Raw genomic sequence first — 12553 nt, 5'->3', positions numbered from 1 at the left:
CACCACGCCATGAACACATGAACAGGCCAATCTGGCAATATGCCATCTATACAATGAGTATGTCCAGGGTTACGTCACCCAATGGCAAGTGGATAAGCAGGGCCACATCAATGTTTGCGCATACGCGCTGCAGTGGTGGATTGCACGGCCTGTGCATCCTCACTAGAGCCAACCCCAAGCCGCCTGCTGCTCCTGCGTGCTTCTGGGACGGGGGGTGTGATGCTGCTGCTGGTGTCGATGCTCTCCGCAGCATCCCCTGCAGCAGTTGTCGACGCCTGACTAGTCAATAGCACCCCTAGTGCACTTGTCACCTGCACCATCCCCCGAGACAGGTCGCTGCAGCACTGTGTTAGGCCCTCCTGCATCGTCACAGAGCGCCGGCAAAGTAGGGAAGTCGCAGTTGCCAGACGGTTGAGTGCCCTGCTGGTAGTGTCCCTTCTCTGGCGTTCCCGGCGCCGTGCTTCGATGTCAGCATCTAATTTGCTGCACAACTGCTGGATTGACTGGGACATGTCCCGAATGCCCGCAGCCATGCCGCCAATGTTTGTGTCCATGTTGACTAAGCTTGTCCTCATCACCCGCATGTGCCTCTGGACTGACATTACTGCCTTTGATTGCAGGCGCTGTTGCTTCAACATTTGGCCCTCGAGCCCCAAGAAGACACCATGGCCGTCAGTGGGTGCTGGTGGACTCTGGACACGCGACCTGCGGCGCCCTCTTGCTCCCGTCTGTGCTGCCTGTGAGGTGTGGGGCACAGTGGGATGGCTCCCTTCCTGGGGCCCGGTGCGGTCTTCTGGGCCCATGCTGTCGTCTGACGAGGTGTCTAAGGCTCGTAGCCTGGCTGCTGGACGCCTCCTCATTCTCACACCTGCAAGCGGAGATGTGGCCGGTGAATCGAACATGAGTGGCGATGCTGGCTCTGGTGGTGGTGATGCTGGCTCTCGGTGAGGTGATGCTGGCTCTGTGTGCGGCGAGGCTGGCTGCATAGGTGGTGCGGCTGCAAGTGGGCCTGCTCCCTGGTCTGAACTCGTGCTGGCTAGAGGTGATTTTTGTGGCCGGTGTGCCGTCTCCCCTGCAGCATGCCCTGTACTGCATGATGTCACATCTGTGGACAGAAAAACAACATTGGCTCAGTGTCCCCGAAGGGCTGCATTGCAAGCGTCACAATAAATCATTTCACATTCCAATCTGTCCTCTGTCTCCTTGTGCCTCGAGTGCGTGACATGCCTTGTTGCCCTGTGACATTTACGTCATGGTTAGTGTTGCCCTGACTACATCTCCCGGAATGCATTGCCTGTCTGCACTGACACGTGTGGACTGCAGTGTGATTCTCGTTTCACAATGGGGGATGTGGGATAGGGGTAGGGGCGGCTACATTGCTGTGCTTTCGTCTTACCTTGCTGTGTTGCGGCTCTGGCAGAGCTGTCGGCGTCCCCAAGACCCACGACGCTCTCTTGCTCGAGTGTGGCCGCCACCAGCTCCTCCAGTTCGGTGAGGGCAGGTGCCCTGTTGGTTCCACCTCCGGTCTGGCTGGCCTCCTTCTGGATGTCGCCCATCTTCCTCTTGGTCACAATCCTCAGGTCATACCAGCGCTTTTTGAGGACCTCAATTTCCCTGTGGGTCACTCCCACAGCATTGACCTGCGCCTGGATGGCCAGCCATATGTTGCGCTTTTCGGCCTCAGGCACTTGCAGGGATTGCCTCCCAAACAGCTTCTGGTGCTGCTTCACCACCTCCTCCACCAGCACCTGGAGTTCCTTGGGGCTGAATTTGAGCTTCCTCCTCCTTTCCCCTCCGTCTTTCTGTGTTCTCTGGCTGGACATGCTGTTCGTTTCCCGCTCGCACATGCAACTGCTCCCTGCCTCTCCTCTGCACTCCGAGCCTCTCCAGGGTCGGCTAATTATGTGCACCTGCCTGGGTGTGGCCACTTCGGCTAATTGTGTACACCTGCCTGGGTGTGGGCAGTTCCTGGTTGGGTGGGCTGTCGTTGCACAGGATTAGCTGTTTCGTCAAGTCATGTGATGTTATTTACCGAATCCGTACGTACCGATTCGGTATTTTCCGATTCGGTAGATACCACCTCGGTATTTTCCGATTCGGTTGATACCACCTCGGTATTTTCCGATTCGGTAATTATCACCTCGGTATTTACCGAATCGGTGAATTCCGATTCGTATTTACCGACTGTTACCGAATCGGTAACTGTTACCGAATTTTTACCTACATATAACTTACCGATTCTAATTTACCGATTCGGTACGGCTCGGTATTTAAGAACCGGTAAAATTTATTTACCTACATGAGGCCCTAAGTGTCTCAAAGGCTATTCCATCCGGTGTACAGAAAATTGTGCAGTTCATCTTGCACAATAGGTCCCTACCTAACAGGTTCACTGGACTAGTGTCACAGACGATAAATCTGTGCATGTCTGAAAATTTCCCTATCTGCACTCTTACTGGTTCAGTAAGAAGTGTCCTGATTTGTGTATTGGCTACACCAACTACTTGGATTGCTTCATCCGAGAGAGGAAGATTTCTAATATCTGTTGACCTGACAGTTGATCTTGTCGCACCTGTGTCTACTAAAAAAGTAACACTCTCCTCATTTATTTTCCCATCTACAAATGGTCCTGCCTGGTCTATTTCTAGAGTTGCACCAAGTATGCACTCTTCCTCCTCTCTTCGGCACCGTCAATAATCACCCTCAGACTCACTCCCTTCATTCTTTAACAAGTACTGTTGTACCTGGTTAGAACGCCTTGGTTTGTTTACCTGTTCATCATTGTAGAATCCTGAATCCTGATTATACTTTTGTGACCCTCTATTCTGCGGCAAGGGCGGTTTTGGCTCTTGACTCTGCTGTCTCACAACTTTCTGTTGTTGCTGCTGTTGATTATTTCCTTCGTTCTGCACCTGTTGATTTAATGATTTACCCTCAATATTCACTAATGGTGGATTAGTACACTCGGATCTCCAATGTCCCAATTGGCCACAGTTGTGACATGGGAACTTTTTCTTTGCTTCCTCAAGATTCCCCTTTCCTTTCCCTGCATATCTAGGTCTATTCCCTGCATTATTTCCTGCATTATTCGCCTGTTCCACTAACTGTGCTTCCTGTCTTTCCGCAACTTTCACTTGTGCCCACATTGCTTTCTCTTTCAGCTTTCTTTGTTTTGCTTCAATTTCATCACTGAAGTATTTTGCATGTCTCAGAATCTCATCTATTTTCTTACTCTGCCAATCCACTGTGTGCTCACGAATTCTCTCACTAATCTCAGGTCTCAGGCCATATACAAATCTGTATACAAAATGACTCAAATCTTTGTCACCCAGGTGTTCATCTCCACTGAATTGTTTAAATGCCAGTATCAGCCTCTCGTAAAAAGCATGAACTGATTCTTTTGCTTCCTGTTGTGTTCGGTCTATTTTAACCCAGTCTGTCTCTTTTGCAGGTACCTTACTCTTCAGGTATACCATCACCTGATCATACTTTCTCATTACTTCTGGATCTGGTGCTCCTGTTCTCGGATCTCTTGGATATTCCTCAGTAGGCCAACTCACAACTATTTTACACTCAGTCCACAAGTCTGCTGGAACAATTATATCAAACAGACTATTCAGGTCAATCCACAGCACTTTTGACAATTTCACAAACCTATCTACCTACCTATACCACTCGACGGGCTTTTCTCTCAATCGAGGGAAATCATTCGTAAATGATAAAATATCCTGTCTGGTCCATGGAACATGTACATATCCTCCTCCAGGTATTTCTCTCATAGGATAATTATCCACTGGTTTCTCCTTTTCTCTCACAGGAAATGCTGAATAAGTCTTATCTCCAGATTCTTCTCTTTTCTTGTACCACCTATCCTTCCACTTTTCTACGTCTCCCCATCTTCGCAATAATGCGACCATTTCCTTAATCTGTCCTGTTCTACCAGTACCATTCAGATTTTCAATATCCTTGTCTGTAAAATCCATCCTGTAAGTTTTCTGCAAAGCTTTCACCTTATCAATGTCAACTCCCTGTTCATTCGCTATTGCTCTTAACCTGTCATGTGTATTTCTCGCTCTCCAGGTAATGTTTTTACACATGAACAACAGCTCACCTTCATGACGATTTTTAAGAATCTCTGTTGGAACTGTCCCTGCAACAAGCTCTTCTAATTCCACACGTAATCTAGCCACATCAACTGCTTGTGAATCTTTATCCCTCTTCTGAAGAACTTTCATCCAATCATTCAAATCTTCAGCTGTTATTTCAGTAGTTTTTCTCACTGGAACCACTTTCTTTTGCGGTTCTAAAATCGGCATCCCTGAACAACTAGCTTCACTAGCATCCAGTTCTTCACTACATGTGTCATGTCTAGATTGTCTCAGATCACTACTTTCTGTCCTTCTTCCTGAATCTCCTGAGGGACCAGCTGAACTTGTTAACTTATTCCCAACATATGGAATCACCAAGCCATTTTCACCTGTCCTCTGCTTGTCAAACACAGGCATAATCGGACCTATGGTTACAGGCACCGTAACAGCTTCCAGATTCTTTGTTAACTCCTTAATCTTTTCAGTCAACTCTGTTGTAGTTCTGGCTAGTTCTCTTGTATTTCCGTCACCACCTCGATTCCCTCTCTCCCTGAAAGGATTACCACTTCTTAACTCAGGTGTCACATTTTCTGTCTCAATGGTACTCACTGTATCTCTTATCGGAGAAACAATTGGTGTACTCTCGTCTGGTTCTGGTCTATATGGAGGTGGTCTCTTGTAAATCATGTCATTCAAGACCTCATCCTCATATTCATTAACTCCATATCTTCTCACTTCTGACTCAGGAACCCTCTCTGCTCCCCCTTCAACTGTTCTCATAGGATATAATCCTTCTGACATACTAGCATCTCACCATCTTTTCATTCGATCATGATGAGTTTCACGATCATGGCTCCTCCCAAACATATACCTGTAATGTCCTCCAGACCTCTGTTTTTCTCGTTCATGAACTTCCTCTTCCCATTCCTCTAACGCCTCAAACTGTGTGGGCCTCGGTCTTGGGTCAAGACATAACATCTTTTCCCGTAAATTTCTCAACACGGCCAGATTAAATGAACCATGTTCTGGAAATGCTAAAACACCATCCTCTTTGGTATACCTAACCCAATTCTCCAACCATATGCAGGTATGATACCCATATCTTGCAGCCATGAAGGATGCAGGTGTTTTCGCTGGAGGTAACAATTCACCCTCTCTTGTCTTAACATCTTTATCCTTATCAAACCACTTTTTAATTTTTCCAAAGAATGTCTTCTTCTTTTTCTCTTCTTGGTAATACATTTTAGCGTTTACCAAAACTTTCTAATCCCTTCCGTATTATAAATATACAATACGAATTTTCAACCAATAACAGCGCGACTCACACTAACGCACCAATCCTGGAGCGTCTACGTCACTAGAATAGCTCTCCCAATCCTTGCGCGACTCACACCAACGCACCAATCCCAGCGCGAACACTATTCTGATCCACAATCCAATCAGAGCGCGGTCTGTTTGACGTCAGCAGTCGCTGCAGTCGCCTGTCTCCTGTCTCCTGTCACTCGTCTACCCCTCCTTTACAAAATCTCTCAGTAGACTTCGTGTCAAAATTCTACAAAATCTATTAGTTACAACATATAAACATCTCCATTGTCTGCTTCGCTAACCACAGAATAGTAAAGAAATCTATTTCACAAGAGTCAACAACTTTCATACATCCCTTAACTGTTTCCTCTAGGACTTGTCCAAAGAGTCGTACAATCAATTAAATGTATAAGCATTCACGCACATTCATACAAGAAAAATATAGTACATACACACAGAATCCTGCTTCCCGAGAACAGCGAACAATCTGTCCCACTACAGAATTATAACACACGTCAACCAAGCAGCTTACCTCTGCCCAGTTCCTCAAACAAGCTCAGAGAATACCTATTACTTCTCCCGCGATAAGCTTTAACGGTGAACCTTACGGATCCCTGGGACTTAAGACCAGAGTTTCACAGATAACCTTCGCTACCATACATACTCCTTATATACCAGAAATATATCTAATAGTAACATACGACAATGTCACTAATTCCGAACCCAGACAATGTGACGCGCAACTTCAATTGTCACACGTTTTTTCCCTACAATCCCGTCTTTCCCGAGAGCAGCATATACTTCCCTCTGCCCTACTACGGAACTGCTACTAGCTCCCAAGTTCCAGAAGCACTACATATAACTCAACATGACGACTCCAACATATAGTATTAGTACATATACCAACATCAATCAATAATCAATAAGCTAATGTACAAGCAATCTAATCAGATCAAGACAATCATCAATAACCATCACAACTCTGCTACCAGGAAATTGATAGAGATCAGGGTGTATATAATATCCTTACTTCCACGGATAGAGTAATTTCACAGTTACACGCACATACACTCATCACACACTAGGGCCCATTTCACTAACATACACTCAAATACTCTACCAGCACTGAACCTGTGGAAAGAAAACTCCTGAACACCCCGCATCTATATCGAGGTCGATAAGACCTGGTTATTGTAACTGCCCTGAAACATAGTCTAAACAATCTATACCATAATAATCACAACATAGTACTCAATAATTGACAAGAAATAATAACCAACACCGTATTCAAAAGTATGGTACTTTATCTAATTAGTCAAAGAAAGTAAATCAGAATAAATCATTTTTCTCATAGTTACCTATTCTAGCTAAATGACAGAACGGGTCAGGACAGGTCTCTCAGTAAAGTCTCTCAAGACGTAGTCCTCTTAGCAACGATCCTCACCAACGCAGATTCGGGAAGGAAAATGGCAAAGTGGCAAGGTGGCAAATGGCAAGTGGCAAAAACCCTCTCTAGGCTAACAATTTTTATAGTGTTCTGAACAAAGGAAAGAAACAAAAGTGTTCTTTACGTCCGCTGAACCTCCGAGCAAAGCGAGAAGGAAAGGATGTAGCATCGTTACATTTGGAAAAATCTCCGCTCAGAAAAATCACAAAAATAAAAAGACAGAGCAGGAACTAAACATTGAATGTATCTTCTTAACTTCCACACTTTTCCTCCGATGAGCTCAGAGCTCAGAGTCTTTCTTTAAAGCTCCTTTGTTTTCCAAGGCTGCCAAGGCTGTCGTCCCAATGCATCTGGAGACATGCCCAGAACTGCTGCTGTCCTCACGGAAAGTTTCAACCAGGCAAGGACTGTGGACAGATGACTCGCATCCATATTCAGCAAGGCCTTTTCCACCACAAACTCTTACTCGAAACCAGGCTCTAAATGTCGGCCATCTTTAGTTAGGCCACAATAGGCCACAATAGACCATCTTAATTGAAAGAGACAAAAACAATGTTACCACAGCATAGTGATTAAACAGTGTTAACCCCACTAATACCCTTATGTGTATGTAATTATCTAGCCTCTGCAACATAGAAAAGCATTAATTCGAATGCGTTTCGTGCTTTAAAAATAAACAGCACTCAGCAACATTTAAACATGTAAACATGCACGTTATTATTAATCAGCACACATATGCGTTCCCACGTGTAATTCTCTCTTGTTAAAAACACACAGGTTGATCAGTATAAAACACTTACACAAAACAAATGATTAATAATTAATAATTAATAAATTAATATGACAAATAGACAAGCCAGAGCTTCAAAAAACCCAATTAATTTTCAAAACAGAAAACTCTGCTCTAGCAAAGGCAGCCAGCAAAGGCCTGTCTTAGAGCACCAGTGTGCAGGTATCAGTCACCCGGCATAACACAGACAGCGTAGCAGAGCTGGATTTGGCACAGAATACAGATTTTTATTGTTACCCAACTGAAAAATACTTATTTTATCAACCTTGTATGGGTGATATGCTGAGCACCCGCCCCCACCCCCCTGAGATTTGAACCTGTAACCATGAAATCTAACACTTCTCTGCAGTGTTTGCACTTGTCCACTGAGAGACACAAGACAAGAAAGAAGAAAATCAAAACCAACAAACACGACAGAAATCATAGCAAAACAAGCAAGCACTGGTAAAACCAATGAGTTTATGCAGCGAGACACTTCCGAGCTTCATTACAGGATAGAGGGCCGATATTACTGGTGTAACCTCGGAGCAGACACATACTTCATCATTCTCCATCAGGGCAAAACAGGGTCAAGTAGCAGTCACTTGCCCTAGTGTTACCTTAGAAAACAGCTAACCCCCAGCTGTCAACGGGAGAGGAATAAAAAACATGGAAATCAAGGCTGTAACCACAGACGGACAAGCAGTGGAGATGTAACCACTGCTTCGAAGCAGTTAATCTTCCTGACCTGGTCACTGATAAACATATTTTTTATCATGTTGATCATGTTTTCATATTCGTGGATTTCTGTACATTTTTGTGGAACATGTGCGCCCTTCCTAATAAGTAACTATCCACGGTTATATGGCGGTGAGTGGAACCACCCTAGAGGAGAGGGGTACTCTAGCCTTCACCTGCAGTGAAATGCGTGCAGTGGTCCATAGCTTTAGCACACACCAGACAAGAGCTAAACTCTCACCGGCAGGCACTGTACAAATATGGGACCGATATTAGTTATTTCACGCAGCGACAAGAGGCCCTGGTGCCCTACATTATATCACGGCTATAAACATTTGCCCTCCCAAACAAACGCGAGGCTCAGGGAAATCTTAAGAATTTTGGGGGTCCTGGGCCAAACTTATTTTGGGGCCGCTGTTTGGAACAGCTTTGAATTTATGACCCAGTTTCAACTCTGTCATGCCCTCTTCGGCCAGGGTCCTGACACTGCACAGGCACACTGGTCCAAATTCTAAATGATAGTGAGGTGTGTTTTCAACATTGTAACATAGCAGCAGCTCACTAATAATATTACAAATAATCTCTGTGACCCCCCCCATTTCTAATATGTGAGGCCCTGTTATGATCTAAAAATCTTTTTTATGGATTTTGCATTAATCAAAAACAAAACATGTATCTGCAAAATGTCTGTAATAGACTCTCATACATCACCCACATTAAAATAAATGAAAGAAAAACGGTATTTCAAACAATCTGTTTAAGAATTATTCAAGGTCATTAAAGCAATACTCTGCAGAGCAGAGCAGAGCAGAGCTGGCTGTATGGGGGTGAAATGCTGGGGCGGGCAGCTACACACCTCAAACATTGCGTTTACCTCCAGGTCTCACCCAAGCTCGACCTCCCACCTCCCTTTTCACACCAGATGACAATCCCGATTCCACACAACAAACATCAAACCACGCCACTACCATCGGCAGCTTCCGGGGGCGGGCGCATTAACAGGCGCTCATACGGGCGGGCCCTTTCACAGGGCTTTAAGTGGGCCGAGTTCTGCCCCCGCTCAGCACCTGTGGTTCTAAAGCGCAGCTCCTGAGACGGGTCCCTATCGGACTCTCCACTTTTACCCTCACCCTCAGGGTGAAAAAAAAAATCTGACCTCTGGAGCAGCTCCACCCTTAACTGCCTTTGATGTAACTTCAAAGAGACTGGTTTTAGTTCTTCCACAGTCTCATCTGGCAGAACGGAAGCATTTTTAATATTATATACAACAAAGCCATATTTGTTGCTTATTTATCGAATGCAACTAACAACATTGACAAAGCCAATAGTCCTGACTTGTAGGTGTAACGTTACTTGTGTTATATATCTGGATGGAATGACAGAAGTAGCAAAATACCAGTGGGGTGCACACTATGCTACGCACGTGTTTATAAGCTACGCCCTCAATTACATTGGCCACGCCCCTTTGAGAGACCCCCCCAGTTTTTTCATCCTACTTACACCCCTGCCCTTTCACGTTCTGCACCACAATGGCGGCCGCTCACCTTATACTTCAGAGACAAAGACAGGGCCATTGGGATGTGATGGGCGGGCAGGGCTCACTCCAGAGACCTTGATACGGGCACTGAAGACATGTCTGTGGCATGTGGAGACTGGGCAGGGGCTGGCTCCACAGACCATCCTATGGGAACTGAAGACATCTCTGTGGCATGTGATAGAAGGGCTGGGTCAAGGAACCATCATATGGGCACCAAAGCCATAAATCTGGCATGGGAGGGCTGTGTCAAGAGACCATCCTATGGGCACTGTAGACATGTCAGTGGCGTGTGATGGAGCGGATGTGTCAACGGACAGTCATATGAGCACTGAAAGCATGACTATGGCATGTGATGGAGAGGCTGGGCTGGCTCCAGGGAAAGTCCTATAGGCACTGAAGCCATAATTCTGGCATGTGAGGACTGTGTCAAGAGGCCATCCTATGGCACTGAATCGGCACTGAAGAGAGGTCTGAGACATGTGATGGAGGGGCTGGGTCAAGGGACTGTCATATGAGCACTGAAAGCATGACTGTGCATGTGATGGAGGGGCTGGGGCTGGCTCCAGGGACGGTCAAATTGGAACTGAAGACAGGACTGTGGCATGTGAGGGTTGGTCTAGGGCTGTGCCTCGAGACCGTCCTGTGGGCACTGAAGTCATGACTGTGGCATGTGATGGAGGGGCTAGGTCAAGGGACTATCATATGGGCACTGAAAGCATGACTGAAATGTAATGGAGGGGCTGGGGCTTGCACCAGAGACCGTCCTATGGGCACTGAAGCCATAAATCTGGCATGTGAGGGCTGTGTCAAGAGACCATCTTATGGGCACTAAAGACATGTCTGAGGCATGTGATGGAGTGGCTGGGGCTGGCTCCAGGGTCCGTCCTATGGGCACTGAAGACAGGACTGTGGTATTTGATGGCCAAGTTAGGGCTAGTCCCACAGACCGCCCTGCGGGTACTGAGTACACGGCTGTGGAATGTGAATGTCTGGCTGGGGCTGTGTCCAGAGATCGTCCTATGGGCACTAAAGGGAGCACTGTGGCATGTGAGGGCTGGGCTGGCTCCAGACAGCTTGTTTTGGTGGAATGTTTGATGTTTTGGGAGGTGGGGGCCCAACTGCCTTATATAGTCACCTGACTTTGGTCCCCGTCCTCTAGTGCTCCTCCCCCTCATTTGAGGCACAGAAAAATGCAACACAACAAAGGCATTACAGCTTGCTGTAGGGGATTTCTTGTGGAATAAAAGCCCTAGGTGGAGTTGATGCAACAACAACAGAGAGCTGTTGTTAATGTGCAGGTAACCCGGCTCTTGTATTGGGGGGCTTTACCCAGCATTTCACCCTCCATTGTTTATAAAGCGACTACAGTTGATTTGGGTAATAAACATCGCCTATTGATGACACTGTTGCAAAACTGTGACAATAAGCTTGAGGTAAAAAACATAGGGGCATATGTACAAGCCCCTATCCCCACGGGAACTTCACTTTTTTTGATGTTCCTGTGGCGATAGGGACTTCGCCTTATGTAGAAGGCAGCGGTAAGCGACTTAATGTGGCTTAACGCTGCCTTGAAAATAAGGCACCCTTTCACGCTATGCTTAGCATGAAAGGGGAGGGCAATGGGTGTTGCGGTGGGCGTTCTACTGCAACACCCAATGATTCTGACGCTGCCCCCTATTTACAAGGCAGGTGTAAATAGAGGGCAGTGCCAGAATTAAGACCAGGGAATCTGGTCTTAAACAGGCGAAACAAGGAGAAATGTTTAATTTCTCCTCATTTTTGCTGTTTCCATGTGTGCAGCATTGTGCAACACACATGAAAACAGCAAAAGGCCAATGATTGTTTATGTACAGGAAGGTCCCCCTTCCTGCACATAAACAATCATTTAAAAAAATCTGTTTTGCAACTTCTGTTTGTGCTGCATTAAGCGGCACACATAGAAGTTACAAAACAGCGTTTCAAGATTGTTTATGTGCAGGAAGTGGCACCTTCCTGCACATAAACAATCCTCCCCTGCACGCAGACACCCTTGCACTCTGGTGCAAGGGTGACTGCATTGGCGCCACGCTGCTAAATTTAGCACCAGCGCAGGGAGATACACAGGGCTGCACCATATTCTTGTCAATATGGTGCAGTCCTGTGTTTCAGAAGTGGCGGAGCGAGGTTTTAAGCCAAGGAGGCTAACGTCACGCTTCGCCACTTCCCATGTACATATCCCCCATAATGTATTATAAAGAGGATCGCAGCAATATAGATTATTTTTATTATATTCATAATAGCGGTGTGCACAGCTCACACCACAAAACCGGATTGTCGCTCATGGTCCTTTAAATCCCAAGAGTCATCAATATCAAAGTTTTACTGACCTAGTAGAGATCACAGGGTGAGCCGGCCACGTTGGGGTTGAACCCGAGGTACTTTTGCAAATCTAGAGCTGGAGGATAACAGGGCCCTGAGTAAGGACGCACCCGCTATGTTGGATGGGCATGGTGGAAATTCCAGTTGTAGTGTTACAAATGGCATCTATCGGACCCAGTTGCCCCACATGCGTTCTAGGACAGTAAAGTACCCATGGAGAACGCAACAAAAATGGAGAACATTTCTTAAAACTTCCATTAGAAACCAATAAAAAACATTATAAAAGATACCCCCAGCCAGGACCAGAATCC

The 12553-nt window shown here is 46.1% G+C and overlaps 1 protein-coding gene across 1 annotated transcript in view; it reads left to right on the top strand.

The window, feature by feature from the left end:
• The window catches only part of LOC146808751 (cell adhesion molecule CEACAM5-like), a 460313-nt gene extending 459128 nt beyond the window's left edge, over positions 1-1185 (top strand). The window contains exon 16 of the mRNA XM_085614788.1: positions 621-1185. Coding sequence (XP_085470914.1) covers positions 621-743 — 123 coding nt within the window. The 3' untranslated portion in view covers positions 744-1185. The remainder of the gene's footprint in view (positions 1-620) is intronic.
• Positions 1186-12553: the final 11368 nt, after the last annotated feature.

This window comes from Triturus cristatus, chromosome 7, assembly GCF_964204655.1.
Source record: "Triturus cristatus chromosome 7, aTriCri1.1, whole genome shotgun sequence".
Lineage (NCBI taxonomy): Eukaryota > Metazoa > Chordata > Amphibia > Caudata > Salamandridae > Triturus > Triturus cristatus.
Note: the sequence above shows the minus strand (reverse complement) of the source record. Positions and strands in the feature narration are given on the sequence as shown.